The sequence below is a fragment of the Macaca thibetana genome, chromosome 11 (genome assembly GCF_024542745.1).
Source record: "Macaca thibetana thibetana isolate TM-01 chromosome 11, ASM2454274v1, whole genome shotgun sequence".
Classification (NCBI taxonomy): domain Eukaryota; kingdom Metazoa; phylum Chordata; class Mammalia; order Primates; family Cercopithecidae; genus Macaca; species Macaca thibetana.
Window position 1 is genome coordinate 107847597 of NC_065588.1, and position 17508 is coordinate 107865104.

Below are 17508 nucleotides of genomic sequence, written 5' to 3' on the forward strand. Positions count from 1 at the left end.
AGTTCTCAGTCCCAGTGCTGCACACTGCTCTTCTGTAACACTGGTTATGGCTGTGATTTATTTACTTGTGTGATTTCATTCTGGGTTCTCCTCTGTGCTGGGAAATCCAGAAGGCCAGCATCTGATACACCTTTCTGGTTAAGTCCCACAGTGCAGTCTGCAAAGGGAGCAACCACTCTGGATTTGGGGGTAAAAAAAAGGTACAGGCCTCACCTGTTCTTTGTCTGTAGTAACATCACCTATGACTAAGACCTGGTACGTTGGGAATCAGGAGACTGTAGAGTAGATCTCATACTTAGTAACTGCTATTTCTACTGGCTGCCAAGCCATCAAGAGCCCAGTAGAGCTAAAATATTAGGCTGCTGTAGCCCAGCTGATAAGAAGCCCAGAGTGAATGGCAGACACCAAGTGCAGCTGATACAAGAGATTCCAGATCTAGATTTCATTGCAGCATGAGAGCCTCAAACTAAGCTTTGCTTTTTTTTTTTTTTTTTTTTTTTTTTTTTTCACTCTCTGGCTCTTGGAAGGAAAGAACAACTCATGCTGCTTTGGGGAATTCCACAAGGGTTCAGAATCAGCATACAAAAAAAGGACTTGGTCTCAGAATGCTGATTCCCTGAACTTAGGATACGGAAGGAGAAAAAGGACCTCTTGAATAAAGTCAAATACTTGGAATGGTTCATTTCTGCTGGTGGCTCTTTTTATTTTTATTTATTTTTATTTTTTATTTTTTTTGAGACGGAGTCTCGCTCTGTCGCCCGGGCTGGAGTGCAGTGGCACGATCTCAGCTCGCTGCAAGCTCCGCCTCCCAGGTTCATGCCATTCTCCTGCCTCAGCCTCCCGAGTAGCTGGGACTACAGGCACCCGCCACCATGCCCGGCTAATTTTTTGCATTTTTAGTAGAGATGGGGTTTCACCGTGTTAGCCAGGATGATCTCGATCTCCTGACCTCGTGATCCGCCCGCCTCGACCTCCCAAAGTGCTGGGATTACAGGCGTGAGCCACCGCGCCCGGCCCCTGGTGGCTCTTTTTAATTCTGGGAAGGGTTACAATGGGCTTGTACACAGTGGGGTTCGGCCCCTGCACTCACGTGGTGTCGTCCCAGCGCTGTAGACACTGGCTGTGGAAGCTGTGGTTACATAACGTTGTGAGGATGCCATTCACAGACTCGTCCATGCGCTCCAGACACACCGTGCACTTGGGGAGCTCAGTCAGGTCCATCACTGGGAGGCTGGCGCCCTACAGGAAACACCTCACATAAACCTTACTCTTCATCTACCAGCAATACTTTATTTTTCCTTCTTTTTTTTTGAGACAGGGTCTCGCTCTGTCACCCACACTGGAGCCCAGTGGCACAATCATGGCTCATTACAGCCTTGACCTCCCAGGCTCAAGTGATCTGCCACCTCAGACTCCCCGGTAGCTGAGACTACAGGCATGAGCCACTGTGCCAGGCCTTTCTTCTTTTAATACTAATTTTCTAGTTGCTTTTTTGACTCCTGGCAGGATATTCTCAATATCATTGCTCTAAGCAAATAATTTAAATTGGTAATATTTTCATTCATTTATTCATTCATTCAAGAAACACGCCAAGTACCTCCTATATTCCAGCACTGTGCCAGGTATTGGGAATACAGCGGTGAACAAAACAAAGATCTCTGCCCTCACAGAACTGACATTCCAGGAAGGGAGACTGCTGCCAAAACCTTAACATATAAATCTCAAATGTGACCAGACTCCTAGCTCAAGCTCTAAGTGTCTATGACTATAATAGAATACAAAGGAACAAAAGAATAGCTAGACCTAAAGGATTTTTCCATAAAGTTATAACTTAACACTTTCTACTCAGTGATAACAGCACCAACAACACTGATTTTTCTTTATTCCCTCATTTGACAGGTAAAGATTGAGCCCCTGCTATGGGCAGCAGACAGACACTGTTCTAGGTATGGAACAGTGGTGAGCAAAAACAGATTCATTAAGTCCAAAAAACAGTCAGTTCCTGTCCCCACAGAGCTTAGAATCTAGTGGAGGGAGAGACAAAAATCAAATTAAAAAGCAAACAGTACAGGAAGCCACAACAGGGTGTGAATTACGGGGCATGACAGTCTAGATGGTCAGGAAAGGCATTCCTAAGACATTGCTTGACTTGACGTTTCCAGCCAGAAGAGGAGAAGGAATTACTTAGGCAAAGGTCGGGAAGCACACACTTATGGACAGAGAAAAAGCACATTAACCTATAGTCCCTGAAGAGTAGATACTTACAGGAAATCTCTCAAGAAGCCACGTTAAGAAAGGAATCTCTAAAACTGAGGCCTCGTGCAGCATCCAGCACAAAGGATGCCCAATTTTATCACGTCAAATTTTTTTTGAGTTTGACAAATTTACTGGTATTTTAGTAAAGACATTCATCTCAGTTGTTTCTCTCTCCCAGCTTGACCTTAGGTTAATATTTCATTTGGGTCAAGAAAAGAGTATGTAGGAGAGTTATGTTAACAAACAGGAAAATGGACAAAAATGGATAGTTTGCCTACATTAAAGTAAGTTAAATTCATGTATTTTGATATAATTAAATCATGTAAGAACTAAGAGTTCTATATACATTTCCATTGTTTTACTTGGGGCTTATTCTAAACTTAAATGCTAGTGAACAAGTGTTAGGAATACACACAACATGCTTCTCTGTAGTTATTACCAACTAAAAGAGCTCAGCGAGCAGTTACCACCAATAAAACAGTCTGAAGCTGCCTCCAAATATAATATTGTAGGAGTTTTCAAGGAAATTTTTATACTGTATGCTTCTTCTGTGACTATGCTTTTAAAAATGTGTTTAACTGTCACATTAAGAAAGATGCCAGGCAGGGTGGCTCACACCTGTAATTCCAGCATTTTGGGAGGCTGAGGCAGGTGGATCACAAGTTCAGGAGTTCAAGATCAGCCTGGCCAAGATGGTGAAACACTGTCTCCACTAAAAATACAAAAAATTAGCCGGGTGTGGTGGTGGGTGCCCTGTAATCCCAGTTACTTGGCAGGATGAGGCAGAGAATTGCTTGAATTTGGGAGGCGGAGGTTGCAGTGAGCTGAGATCGTGCCACTGCACTCCAGCCTGGGTGACAGAGTGAAATTCCGTCTCAAAAAAAAAAAAGCATATGCAATACAAAATACAAAAACAAACACCCTACGATACACAAATCTCACAAAGCATATGTGGTGAAATTCCAAAAAAATGTTTGAAGATGCATTTTCTTTCCTTCTATTCCAGTATCTAGCATGTGCTTTTTGAGAGGCCATTTATTATTTTATATATACATTTAAAATAAATCACGTAATTTTACTAGTAAGAAAGCCAGGTCAGCATGGTGGCTCACACTCGTAATCCCAGCACTTTGGGGGCCAAGGCAGGCAGATCACGAGGTCAAGAGACCAGCTTGGCCAACGTGGTGAAACCCCGTCTCTACTAAGAATACAAAAATTAGCTGGGTGTGGTGGCACGTGCCTGTAATCGCAGCTACTCAGGAAGCTGAGGCAGGAGAATCGCTTGAACCTGGGAGGCATAGGCTGCAGAGAGCCGAGATTGCTCCACTGCACTCCAGCCTGGGTGACAGAGCAAGACTCCATCTGGGTCGGGGAGGAAGCCAGTAGTTAAGTTCAATTTAAACTGGATTTCACAAGTTAGTAATTTAAATCCTTAGACAAAGTTAAAGAAAGTGCATCTTCTTGTTTTCCATCTTCATACAATGTTAAAATTTTTTTTTTGGTGTTTATACTTTTAAATAAATAAAAACAGCCAAATGCTTAATATGTACATTTAATTTTTTGGTGGTAGTGGTTCGTATTTTAAAAGAAAAGCTTCCTTATGATTTGCCTCAAGTTCTAGTGGAAATGTTTACAGCAACTAGTTAATAAACAAAAAACAAGAGAAGCACATTCAAACTACTGATTTACTTTGGTAGCAAATGGTTTTTCTTTGAAGACTAATGAAGATACACAAGACCCATTAAGGTGAAGTGGGCTATTTCAAATATTCAACAGGTTACATTTTTAAAATATCCTTTATTATTATTTTTTTAATCTCGGTTCACTGCAAGCTCCGCATCCCGGGTTCATGCTATTCTCCTGCCCCAGACTCCCGAGTAGCTGGGACTACAGGTACCCGCCACAATGCCTGGCTAATTTTTTGTACTTTTTTTTTTTTTTTTTTTTTTGAGACGGAGTCTCGCTCTGTCACCCAAGCTGGAGTGCAGTGACCGGATCTCGGCTCACTGCAAGCCCCGCCTCCCGGGTTTACGCCATTCTCCCGCCTCAGCCTCCCGAGGAGCTGGGACTACAGGCGCCCGCCACCTCGCCCAGCTAGTTTTTTTGTACTTTTTAGTAGAGATGGGGTTTCACCGTGTTAGCCAGGATGGTCTCGATCTCCTGACCTCGTGATCCGCCTGTCTTGGCCTCCCAAAGTGCTGGGATTACAGGCTTGAGCCACCGCGCCCGGCCTTTTTTTTTTTTTTTTTTTTGGGGACGGAGTCTCGCTCTGTCACCCAGGCTGGAGTGCAGTGGCACAATCTTGGCTCACTGCAAGCTCTGCCTCCTGGGTTCACACCATTCTCCTGCCTCAGCCTCCGAAGTAGCTGGGACTATAGGTGCCTACCACCACGCTCAGTTAATTTTTTTTGTATTTTTAGTAGAGACAGGGTTTCACCATGTTAGCCAGGATGCTGTTGATCTCCTGACCTTATGATCCGCCTGCCTCGGCCTCCCAAAGTACTGGGATTACAGGCGTGAGCCACCGCGTCCGGCCAAAAAAAAAAATTCTATTAAGAGCTAAACGTCTGTATCCACTGATAGCAATGCAATACCTAGTTTATGATGACTTGAAACAAAACAAATGCGTATAAGGAAAAAAGCTGCATTGTAATTTTATCTAAATTTACTTTCAGTCAATAGTTCAGCAACATTTTCTTCCCAATGCAATACTCCCTGTCTCCATAAGGCTGTTCCTGGGAGCCAGACAAGTTTAGGTAATAAGCGAGTTAAGAGAGTAACTGCTTGCAGTTTTAAACAGCCAATAACGTTTTGCTTCTCTCTTTTTTGAGACACAGTTTCGCTCCTGTTGCCCAGGCTGGAGTGCAATGGCGTGATCTTGGCTCACCGCAACCTCTGCCTCCTGGGTTCAAGTGATTCTCCTGCCTCAGCTTTCTGAGTAGCTAGGATTACAGGCATGCGCCACCACGCCTGGCTAATTTTGTATTTTTGGTAGAGATGGGGGTTTCTCCATGTTGGTCAGGCTGGTCTTGAACTCGTGACCTCAGGTGATCTGCCCACCTCCGCCTCCCAAAGTGCTGGGATTACAGGTGTGAGCCGGTAATGGCTCACTATAGTCTGGACCTCCCCCGACTCAGGGGATCTTCTTGCTTTAGCGGCCCGAGTAGGTGGGACCAAAGGTGCTCAGCATCACACCCAGCTAATTTTTGTTATTTTTTGTCGAGACAGGGTTTCATCATGTTGCCCAGCCTGGTCTCGAACTCCTACGCTCAAGCGATCCATCACCTCAGCCTCCCAAAGAGCTGGGATTATAGGTATGAACCACCACGCCCAGCCAGGGTGATCCTGTCTCCACAAAAAATTTTAAAAATTAGCCAGGTATGGTGGTGCACGCTTGTAGTCCCAGCTACCGAGGAGGCTGAGGCTAGCAGATGCTTGAATCGGAGAGATCGAGGCTGCAGTGAGCCAAGATCATACCACTGTGTTCCAGCCTAGGTGACAGAGCGAGACCCTGTCTCAAAAATAAAAGGCAGAAACAAGAGTTAGGAAGACAATTAAGGGTTACTATTGAAAACAAAAACATTTATTTTCAGCTTCAGGCTTCACTGATCTAGAATTGATAAACACTCAATTTCAACAATGCAGTATCATTTTTTCTTTTTTTTACGTTTTTTGAAATTTTAGAAAATGAGATGAAATTCAATAAAATTCTCTATTTTAAAGTGTACAGTTCATTGGCTTGTAGTATATTCATAATGTTGTGCAACTGTCACCACTATCTAATTCTGGAACACTTCCATCAATTCCAGAAGAAATCCTGTATACTGTTAGCAGGCACTCCCCATTCGTCTCTTCCTGCAGCCCTGACAACCACCAGTCTACTTTCTGTGTCTATGGACTGGCCTATTCTGGGTATTTCACAGATACCTTAGCATTCAATTTTATACCAATCTGATATATTTTAATTAAACATAGGAACAATTCACACTTACATCTTCAGATTTGAGCACTTCAGCTCTTTCCACATACACTAGCTGGCAAACATCATCTTCTATTGAGTTGAACTGGCGGCCATTGCATGCCATGTAAAAACTATCTGCATCAGCCTATGTACACCAATGGGAAAAAGGAAAAAAATTAAGACAGATACCCTGAAAATCTGCTTTATATTCAATATGCATGGCTCTATTCATTCTCGTCAGCTTTAAAATTTATACATAGGAGAGAAAGCAACCACCAAAAGTCACATCTACTGAAGCTGATTGGTAGGCAAATCGCACTCTGTAAGTCAACAGTCTATGTTTACAATATTTCCTGGGCTACAACAGAGTTTTTACTTGAATTGGCAGAAGGTACTGAAGTGCAACAAGCTGAAAGCTGGTACAATTTTAATATTCAACCAGCAACAGTCAACATTTCCCTTAATAGCATTTTTTTTTCCCTCTAGTCATCACTTGTGCAGCTGCAAGTAAATACTCATTTCTGCAAAGCCTGGAACCAAATAAGTGACGCTTGTTATGAAAGAACTCTTTAAGGAAAGAACTCTTTAAGGAAATGTCAGCATTGGGCTGGGCACGGTGGCTTAAGCCTGTAATCCCAGAACTCTGGGAGGCCGAGGCGGGCGGATCACCTGAGGTCGGGAGTTTGAGACCAGCCTGACCAACATGGAAAACCCTGTCTCTACCAAAAATACAAAATTAGCCAGACATGGTGGTCCATGTCTGTATTCCCAGCTATTCGGGAGGCTGAGGCAGCAGAATCGCTTGAACCCAGGACGCAGAGGTTGCAGTGAGCTGAGATCGCGCCATTGCACTCCAGCCTGGGCAACAAGAGCGAAACTTCGTCTCAAAAAGAAAAAAAAAAAAAAAGTCAGCATTTATGTTAGAAAAAGAAAAAAGACCAGGGGAAGTGGTATGAGATGAAAAACCAACTAGTCTTTAATAAACCAAGTAAGTCTTAAACCGCCACCTAGTGTCCAATACCAAAAGCAAAGCTCTTGGTCAACGTCAAGAAGCCCAAGATGGACCAGCCTTTAAAATACTAACAGTCGCATTCCCTAGAGGTAGAAAATGGCTGAAATGTGGAGAAACAGCCCCCTTGAAGCAAAGTTGCAAAGGCACATGTGCGTCTATGAAATGGACACAGGTAAACAGAACCTCCTAGTCTAGCCTTAATAGAAAGCAACAGAGATGATTCTAGTTTTTAAACTCAGCCAATTTTCTGAGGCAAGCAGGGAGGCCAAGGCTTGTCTGGATTTAATTCCCACACAGGCATTAGCCCAAACAGAGAAAGTTGTGTGCTTTGGCCCTACCAACATTGACAGGCTGCTTCTGGGAATTCTGCAAAAGGAAACGCTGCATCATCAACCTTAACGAAGAGATTCAGTGCTGCACCAGGCAAAAATAGTCCTGCCTGTCCACCCTCACAAGGTTCTGAATCTCACAGACACTGTAAGCTTCTCGGTAGCTTTTAATTCCCCCCCAATGAGGTAAATGAGGTAATTGTGAATTCTTGATTACTTATGCTTCCCCCCAACATTTTTTTTTTTTTTTTTTTGAGACGGAGTCTCGTGCTGTCACCCAGGCTGGAGTGCAGTGGCCGGATCTCAGCTCACTGCAAGCTCCGCCTCCCGGGTTCACGCCATTCTCCTGCCTCAGCCTCCCAAGTAGCTGGGACTACAGGTGCCCGCCACCTCACCCGGCTAATTTTTTGTATTTTTTAGTAGAGACGGGGTTTCACCGTGTTAACCAGCATGGCCTCGATCTCCTGACCTCGTGATCCGCCCATCTCGGCCTCCCAAAGTGCTGGGACCACAGGCTTGAGCCACCGCGCCCGGCCCATTTTTTTTTTTTTTTATTACCTGAGATAGAGTCTCACTGTCACCCAGGCTGGAGAGCAATGGCACAAGGTCAGCTCACTGCAACCTCTGCCTCCTGGGTTCAAGCAATTCTCTTGTCTCAGCCTCCTGCGTAGCTGGGATTATAGGTATATGCCACCATATTCAGCTAATTTTTTGTATTTTAGTAGAGATGTGGTTTCACCAAGTTGCCCAGGCTAGTCTTGAACTCCTGAGCTCCGGCAATCCACCCGCCTCAGTCTCCCAAAGTGCAAGGATTACAGGCGTGAGCCACCGTGCCCGGCTACTTATGCTTTCTTAACATGACCAAGTGAGCTAAGCAGCTGAGGAAGGGTGATCAATTCTGAATGTACTTTTATTTTGGAGGGGCAAATTGGTGGCAGGTTGGGGTGGAGAGGCTTTACTTAAGGAAATAATCAGTGTATTGAGCATAGCGCATTTTAATTTCAAAATGTTTTATGCCAGCTGTTGGACAAGAAGCCTCTTTAATACTAAGAGGTTACAACCTAATATGGCTTCCCCCATTCTTCAGGAGCAACAGCTTCTTCTTGAAATGCTTTTGGCTGAGTAAGCAGCAAGATCAGCACATGGATTCACCAGGAGAAAACCGACTGTCTGAAAGTCAGGGCCTTCTCTCATCTCTTCAGAGCCTCAGGCACCACCAGGGGCTGGCAGAGACCTCCTGGGGTCTAAGCTCTGCAAATGCTCAGTAAATGACCAGGCCTCCTCAGAGGAAAGGATAAGACATGTGACCAAAACCATTCAATGAATTATTCCTTTCTGCTACCTGAGCCCAGGAGTGTGAGACCAGCCTGAGTGACGTGGGGAAACCCCATCTCTACAAAAAATACAAAAATTAGCTGGGCATGGGAGCGGAAGCCTGTAGTCCCAGCTATTTGGGGGCTGAGGTGGGAGGATCACTTGAGCCCTCCCACCTCAGCCCCCAAAGGAGGAGGTGAAAGTTGCAGTGAGCCGAGATCGTGCCACTGCACTCCAGCCTGTGCAGCAGAGCGAGACCTTGTCTCCAAGTAAATAAAGAAATTAATAATTAATTAAATAAAATAAAAAAGGAAAAGAGGCATGCAGGTGAGTCGCCATGGTGGCCTAAACTAGGATGATTGTGGCAGAAATGAAAAAAGTAAAAAAAAAAAAAAAAAAAAGTACTTTTTTGAAACGACAACATCACTACACAGCTGAGATTTCCCAGTTAACATATTGATCTCTTCTTTAAAATCTTGGTATTAGAAATGTACCTTCTCCTGTTTATGTATTTTCTGAGCATCTGGTATGTGCCAGGCCCTGTGCCATGTATTAGGTAGAGAATAGGGAACAAAATTCATATGGTACCTACTTCAACTCACCACCTAAACGCACTAAACAAAAGCCTGAAGCTAACTGCAAAGAACATAGAAGAAACAGCTTTTATTGAAAATGTTTGCATTGTATGGACCCAAAACTTTAAAGAAACCTGGCTTTTGTTTCCTTCTAGTCTTTTGGTTTTATTGTTCTCTTCTGAGGATGAACTCAGAAAAAGACAAATCCATTATGATCAAGGTCCTTCACTGTCACAGGAATCAACTACAGAGTTGAGAACATACCTCTACTTCTCCAAGGAGGCGTCTGCTAAGGCTGTGGTAACTAAGCATGCATGTGAAAAGGAGCCAACTATTAAGTGGTCATCTGTCCTTTTCTGCCCCCCAAATCAACAAAATTGAACTTCCTTCTGCTTTTCCTATGTCCTGAAGAATTGTTAATTCTTTACCCAAAGACCAAGTTTCCTAACGGTCACACTACAAGTTTGTAAGCACAACCCCCCTGCTTTTTTTTTTTTTTTTTTTTAATCTTTTAAAAAAAATTTTTTAAGAGACAGGGTCTTGCCATGTTGCCCAAGCTGGTCTTGAACCCCTGGCCTTAAGCGATACTCCTGTCTTGGCCTCCCAAGGTATTGGGATTACAAGCATGAGCCACCACACCTGGCCTCACAACTCTTCCAGCTAAAGCTAAGGCCAACAGAAATTCAAAAATTGCCAAAGATACAGAGAAGGCTTATGAGTCCTTAATTAAAAATCTGTGGTGAGGAAAAGAATAAAAACATAGTTAGCTGCCCAGGCTATGGAGTCAGGCTGCCCAAGTTTGAACCCTAACTCTGACACCTACTAGCTGTTTAGCTGTGGGCAAGTGACATATCTGTGCCTGTTTCCTCAACTGTAAAAAACACGGCATCTTTTTTTTTTTTTGAGACAGTCTCGCTCTGTTGCCCAGGTTGGAGTGCAGTGGTGTGATCTTGACTCACTGCAACCTCTGCATCCCAAGTTCAATCGTTTCTTCTGCTTCAGCCTTTCAAGTGGCTGGGATTACAGGCGTGTACCACCACATCCAGCTAAGTTTTGTATTTTTAGTAGACATGGGCTTTTGCCATGTTGGCCAGGCTGGTCTCAAACCACTGCCCTCAAGTGTTCCACCCACCTCAGCCTCCCAAAGTGCCGGGATTAAAGGCATGAGCCACTGCACCCAGCCAACATGGCATCGTTGAGAGAATTCAAGGAGACAATGCATGGAAAGCACTTGGCACAGGATCCGGTCTCTAGTAAGTGCCTCATAGTTGGTAGCTACTGAGCCCACTATTCTCATTACAGTCGATATTAGTTTAACTTCCAGTCTTACACCAAGAGGGTATTATTAGGTCTTAGAAAATCCTTGATGGGATGATAGGGATCAGTCCCTAAGATCCAGAGTTAGCAATAAACAATACAACTCATGATACCAAGATAAAGGGCTCTAGCCCCATGGGGAAGAACGTGCAGCAACCTGTTTCACAGTCACAGAAAAACATCTGTCAACTTGAGCAACCTTCACTTGATCAAAAGACAGAAGGGGAAGGACAGTGCAGAGATACAAGGAAAATCCATTCACAGTAAATATTCACAGTATTACCTGCACATTACGAAGGGCAGTACTTGTTATAGGGAACTGTGTGGGTTTATTAAACAGGTGAGTGTGGTGCATTTGTAAGACTTCAGACTATTTTAAAAGCCTAAATGTTCTTGAACATTTTTGTCTGGGTCTTTTCCTTTGTTATTTGCTTATTGCCCTAGTTGTTAAGTAGAAACTATAACAATACTGCTGTCATCGAATGTCTCACAACCAACTGCCTCCCTTCCCCACACCTTCATCCCACTTCCTACTAGAAGAGGAACGCATCCCTGGAACTAAAAGTGAGGATGCCACTCTTGCTTGCCATTTATGTCTAGCTATGTAACCCTGGGCAAACCACTTATCTCCCTCTGCAGTCACCCCCCACATCTGTAAAACAAGGATAACAATACCGTTTCCGCAAGGGATTGTAGTGAGGATTAAATGAGACAAAGCGTATTGAACACTTAGCATAGTGAGTGATACAGAAGCCATCGATAAACGCTGGATATTATCATCGTTATCCTTATTATTACATGTGCTACCAGACTGAAATGGCTCAAGGCAGGATTTTCTCATGGTTTGCAAAGCTCCTTGGCAACCTTGGAAGGCTTTCTGACGGTCAGTGAAAGGAGCTATTCAAGTGCTTTTCTGTTCTTAATGTCAACTTGTAAACTTTAAAACTACAGGATAATTGAAACGTGTTTTAAATGTCTCCCTAAATGATAGGGTACTTTGTAAAGATAAAACATATTAACTGTGTACTCTCTTGTAGACAGAACTCCACACTAAAGCTTCTCTCTGGGGCTCACAGAACAGGTACACTCTTCCACTTCATTAAAAAGACAATGAGGCCAGGCACGGTGGCTCACGCTTATAATCCAAGCACTTTCAGAGGCCGAGGCGGGCAGATCACCTGAGGTCTGGAGTTCGAGACCAGTCTGACCAACATGGAGAAACCCCGTCTCTACTAAAAATACAAAATTAGCCGGGCGTGGTGGTGCATGCCTGTAATCCCAGCTACTTCGGGGGCTGAGGCAGAAGAATGGTTTGAACCTGGGAGGCAGAGGTTGCTGTGAGCCAAGATCGCACCATTGCACTCCAGCCTGGGCAACAAGAGCTAAACTCTGTCTCAAAAAAAAAAAAAAAGAAAAAAAAGAAAATGAAAGAAGTGGGGTTAATGGAAAATAATAAGATGGTGTTAACTTCAAAAAGTTTGGGAACTACTGCTTTTCTGGAATAGTTACCACTTGTTTGAAAAAACAAGCAGGCCGGGCATGACGGCTCATGCCCGTAATCCCAGCACTTTGGGAGGCTGAGGCGGGTGGATCACGAGGTCAGGAGTTCGAGACCAGCCTGGCAAACATAGTGAAACTCCGTCTGCATTAAAAATACAAAAATTGGCCAGGCGCGGTGGCTCAAGCCTGTAATCCCAGCATTTTGGGAGGTCGAGACGGGCGGATCATGAGGTCAGGAGATCGAGACCATCCTGGCTAACACAGTGAAACCCCATCTCTACTAAAAAATACCAAAAAAACTAGCCGGGTGAGGTGGCGGGTGCCTGTAGTCCCAGCTACTTGGGAGGCTGAGGCAGGAGAACGGCGTAAACCCAGGAGGCAGAGCTTGCAGTGAGCCAAGATCCGGCCACTGCACTCCAGCCTGGGCGATAGAGCGAGACTCTGTCTCAAAAAAAAAAATACAAAAATTGGCCAGGCATGGTGGTGCATGCCTGTAGTCCCAGCTACTCAGGAGGCTGAGGCAGGAGAATTGCTTGAACCCGGGAGGCGGAGGTTGCAGTGAGCCAATACCACACCACTGCACTCAGCCTGGGTGACAGAGTGAGACTTCGTCTCAAAAAAGAAAAAAAAAAAAAAAAACAACTAGGGTTGTTTTTTTTTTTTTTTGAGACGTTGTCTCACTCTTGTCACCCAGGCTGGAGTACAGTGGTGTGATGTCAGCTTTCTGCAACCTCTGTCTCCTGGCAAAACCTTAGATTTCATACCGAATCTGATCTATAAAAAATCATGGGCATAAGGCCAGATGCAGTGGCTCAGAGCAACTGTAATCCCAGAACGTTGGGAGGTCAAGGCAGGAGGACTGTTTGAGGCCAAGAGTAGCCTGGAAAACATAGCAAGATCTCATCTCTACTGGAAAAAAATAAAAAAAATAAATAAAAATACCATGGGTATACGTTATAATTGTATTTCTGCTAATGAATTTAGAAATACATCTAGAATTAGAATTATATCTTAGAAGACATATCAAGAATCTTAAGTGCAAAATGCCGTAAATCACAACAGCTACTATCATACAGTTTCAATAACACAGTTTCTGTGGCAAAGAGATTTTTAATAACTTTAATAACTTTTACCTGTGCACTAAACTTTATCAGCACCATATATTGGTTGGGAGTAGAGTCTCTGATGATTTTCATTTGTTCAATTACTTCATTAAATGGGGCGACAAACTTCATAAGGTCATGACTGGTCATTGCAGCAGGGACTGTGAGAATACACAGCATGGCACTGCGCCGCACATCTTCTTTTAAGGAGGTCATCTTACTAACAAAACAATAATTAGAGGGTCGTAAATAGATGAGGTATGGTTAAACAACAGCAGACAACTTTTATGTCCAAGAAAACAGGAAAAAATAAAATTTTAATATTTCATTAATGAATTGTTCTACATTATACCCCCCCACTGGACTTTTTAATCTTCACTTCAATGTTTATTATGGTTAGAAATCTGCATTAGGCAAATTTGCAGTGTTTTACTCTTATCTATGTTTGAATAATAATCTGTCACTGGTGGCTAGGCGCAGTGGCTCATGCTTGTAATCTCAGCACTTTGGGAGGCTGAGGCAGGCAGATCATGCGGTCAAGAGATCGAGACCATTTGGCTAACATGGTGAAACCCCATCTCTACTAAAAACACACAAAAAATTAGCCGGTCCTGGTGGCGGGTGCCTGTAGTCCCAGCTACTTGGGAGGCTGAGGCAGAAGAATGGCATGAACATGGGAGGTGGAGCTTGCAGTGAGCCAGATCGCGCCACTGCACTCCAGCGTGGGCGATAGAGCAAGACTCCGTCTCAAAAAAAAAAAAAAAGTCTGTCACTGATTAACTTAAAAGCACAACTCTGGCTATGGACCTCTCTTAAAGGGCCTAAAAAAAGAGCTCTAAATATAAGAGAGTTCTCTATCTCTCTTTTTTTTTTCAGATGGAGTCTTGCTCTTGCTGCCCAGGCTGGAGAGAAATGGCACGGTCTCGGCTCACTGCAACCTCTGCCTCCTGGGTTCAAGCAATTCTCCTGCCTCAGCCTCCCGAGTAGCTGGGATTACAGACGTGTGCCACCACGCCCAGCAAGAGAGAACCCTAAACTATGAGGATGTAACTGAGTATTACAGGAAATGTTACCAAGTTGGGATAGCTGGAATAGAGAGGAAAGAAAATCCTCCCACAATGCAATTTGTTTTTTAAAATGCTGTAAAACTCACTTGACAGTTGTGATCCAGAATGGCTACCTGGGCTGGGCGCAGTGGCTCACACCTGTAATCCCAGCACTTTGGGAGGCTGAGGTGGGCTGATCACTTGAGGTCAGGAGTTTGAGACCAGCCTGGCCAACATGATGAAACCCCGTCTCTACCAAAAATAAAAAAATAAAAAAAAATTAACTGGGCATGGTGGTGTGCACCTGTGGTCCCAGCTACTCTGAGGTGGGAAAATTGCTTGAATTCGGGAGAGGAGGTTGCAGTGAGCCTGGATTGCACCACTACACTCCAGCCTGAGTGACGGAGTGAGACTCTGTCTCAAAACAAAACAAAACAAAAAACAAAATGGCTACCTGAATAGTCACTGTTTTCCCAGTAGAGATCCAGCAAATGAGTTAGCACAAGAACGGCTTTAAGGTATCAGCCACTGATAACCCAAGGAGGTAGTGGCTGGGCTTGTGGATTATCTAGCCAAATGCTTCCTTTCCTTGGGGCTCCAGCAAGCTTTATTTGAACCACAGAAAATGGTAAAAAGAGGTAATAAAATTGAAATGAGTTAACTGACTTCTTAGCAGCCTCTTCAGTAAAGATTTGGTGGGGACATGAGACTACAAAGATGCTGTGGATCATTTTCTTTGTCCTTTCAATTCCCCATCACCTTCCATGCGTATCTGCTAATAAAACATTTTCTGGCCGGGCGCGGTGGCTCAAGCCTGTAATCCCAGCACTTTGGGAGGCCGAGACGGGCGGATCACGAGGTCAGGAGATCGAGACCATCCTGGCTAACATGGTGAAACCCAGTCTCTACTAAAAAATACAAAAAAACTAGCTGGGCGAGGTGGCGGGCTCCTGTAGTCCCAGCTACTCGGGAGGCTGAGGTGGGAGAATGGCGTAAACCCGGGAGGCGGAGCTTGCAGTGAGCTGAGATCCAGCCACTGCACTCCAGCCTGGGCGACAGAGCGAGACTCTGTCTTAAAACAAAACAAAACAAAACAGAACATTTTCCTGGCAGGGTGCAGTGGCTCACGCCTGTAATCCCAGCACTTTGGGAGGCCGAGGCGGGCGGATCACCTGAGGTCAGAGTTCAAGACCAGCCTGGCCAACATGGTGAAACCCCATCTCTACTAAAAATACAAAAAATTAGCTAGGTGTGGTGGTGGGCACCTGTAATCCCAGCTACTTGGGAGGCTGAGGCAGGAGAATCACTTGAACCCAGGAGGCAGATGATGCAGTGATCCGAGATCGCGCCATTGCACTCCAGCCTGGGCAACGAGAGCGAAACTCCGTTTCAAAACAGAAAAAAAGAGAACATTTTCCCCACATATTCCCTTAAGTGTATCTATAGGCACTTCTTTTATAGGGAAAAGCTTTGACCCAATCCACAAGATTAATCAAATGTAAAACATCTGAGAATTCTCTAACACACAATACACAAAAGTATTATTTTGAACCTTAAAATACCCACTTTCCTTCAGGGCAAGAGATTACACTAAAGCAAAAAAAAAAAATTAGACTAACCCCCAAGAAAAAAGGATTTTCTTACTTTGTCTTATATAGGTGCATAATACCATGAACTATTTCAACTGACGGATTTCCACTGAAGAATGAAATCTGGTCTGGAAGCTGTTTGGATGGAGAATCTGGGGCAGTGTTTATGCATTCCTTACTGTGATCTTTACTTCTTTGTGCAGTGGGGGAGGCTTCTGAAGACTTCCTTTCTTCCACTGTAGTTTTTAGTTCATCTTTCACCAATTAAAAAATAGCAGATTATAAATGGATAGGACACATGCTCAAGGACTTGAACTAGATTAAAATTTCAAGTCAGAGGAATAAACTTTGATAATTATAATGTAATGCATTTAGAGCTATTACTTATAGAACAGCTGAGTTTATGAGAGTATCATACTTTAAAGCTCTCTTTGCCCCATAAAAATCTCATTAACACCCTCAGAAACTTAAGGATGGCTATTACATTTGGCAATACCATAATGCAAGCAGGTGTCTTCTATCATGAAATCCTAACTGGGACAAACATGCAGGGTTACTAAGTTCGAAATCCAAACCTACCAGTTCTGAACACCTCCATGTTGGAGATGTAGTACTATCTACACATCCACTTCCACAGATGAAATGAGCTGGCTGGCCGGGTGCAGCGGCTCACACCTGTAATCCCAGTACTTTGGGAGGCCAAGGCGGTCGGATCACGAGGACAACAGATTGAGACCATCCTGGCCCACATGGTGAAACCCTGTGTCTTCTAAAAATACAAAAATTAGCTGGGTGTGGTAGTGTGCACCTGTAGTCCCAGCTACTTGGGAGGCTGAGAGAGGAAAGAGAATCGCTTGAAACCGGGAGGTGGAGGTTGCAGTAAGCCGAGATTGTGCCACTGCACTCCCACCTGGCGACAAAGTGAGACTCCGTCTCAAAAAAAAAAAAAAAAAAAAAAAAGAAAGAAAGAAAGAAAGAAATGAGCTAGCAAAGCAGGGGAAGGCACAACATGTTTATTTGGACACATTAATGATCTGCCGCTGAACTAGGTGGTAAGAAATTCTCCCCAGTGGCTGGGTGTGGTGGCTCACACCTGTAATTCCAGCACTTTGGGAGGCCAAGGCAGGCAGATCACTTGAGACTAGGAGTACAAGACCAGCCTGGCTAACATGGTGAAACCTTGTCTCTACTAAACATACAAAAATTACCCAGCTGTGGTAGAGGGCATCTATAATCCCAGCTACTTGGGAGGCTGAGGCAGGAAGACTGCTTCAGCCCAGGAGGCGGAGGTTGTAGTGAACCGACATTGTACCACTGCACTCTAGCCTGGGCAACAGAGACCCTGCCTCAAAAAAAGAAAAAAAAGTCCCCCCGGCACTGAACTGAACTGTCAACCCTGACTGTTAGGATTAATTTGGAAGAAATATTTAGAAACACTAAAATGTGGCTTAACAGTGTCATATAAAGCACCCAGGCAGTGAAAGATAGAAGTATGCTAGATGTTGA

The 17508-nt window shown here is 44.1% G+C and overlaps 2 protein-coding genes across 2 annotated transcripts in view; one reads left to right on the forward strand and one right to left on the reverse strand.

Annotated features, from left to right (window-relative positions):
* Nucleotides 1-17508, forward strand: part of ALDH2 (aldehyde dehydrogenase 2 family member) — a 419735-nt gene that overhangs the window by 277258 nt on the left and 124969 nt on the right. The gene's annotated exons all lie outside the window — the stretch shown is intronic.
* The window catches only part of BRAP (BRCA1 associated protein), a 44013-nt gene that overhangs the window by 23571 nt on the left and 2934 nt on the right, over nt 1-17508 (reverse strand). Inside the window, exons 3-6 of the mRNA XM_050749744.1 lie at nt 16058-16256; nt 13398-13587; nt 6249-6362; nt 1091-1239 (exon numbers count right to left, since the gene is read on the reverse strand). Coding sequence (XP_050605701.1) covers nt 1091-1239; nt 6249-6362; nt 13398-13587; nt 16058-16256 — 652 coding nt within the window. The remainder of the gene's footprint in view (nt 1-1090; nt 1240-6248; nt 6363-13397; nt 13588-16057; nt 16257-17508) is intronic.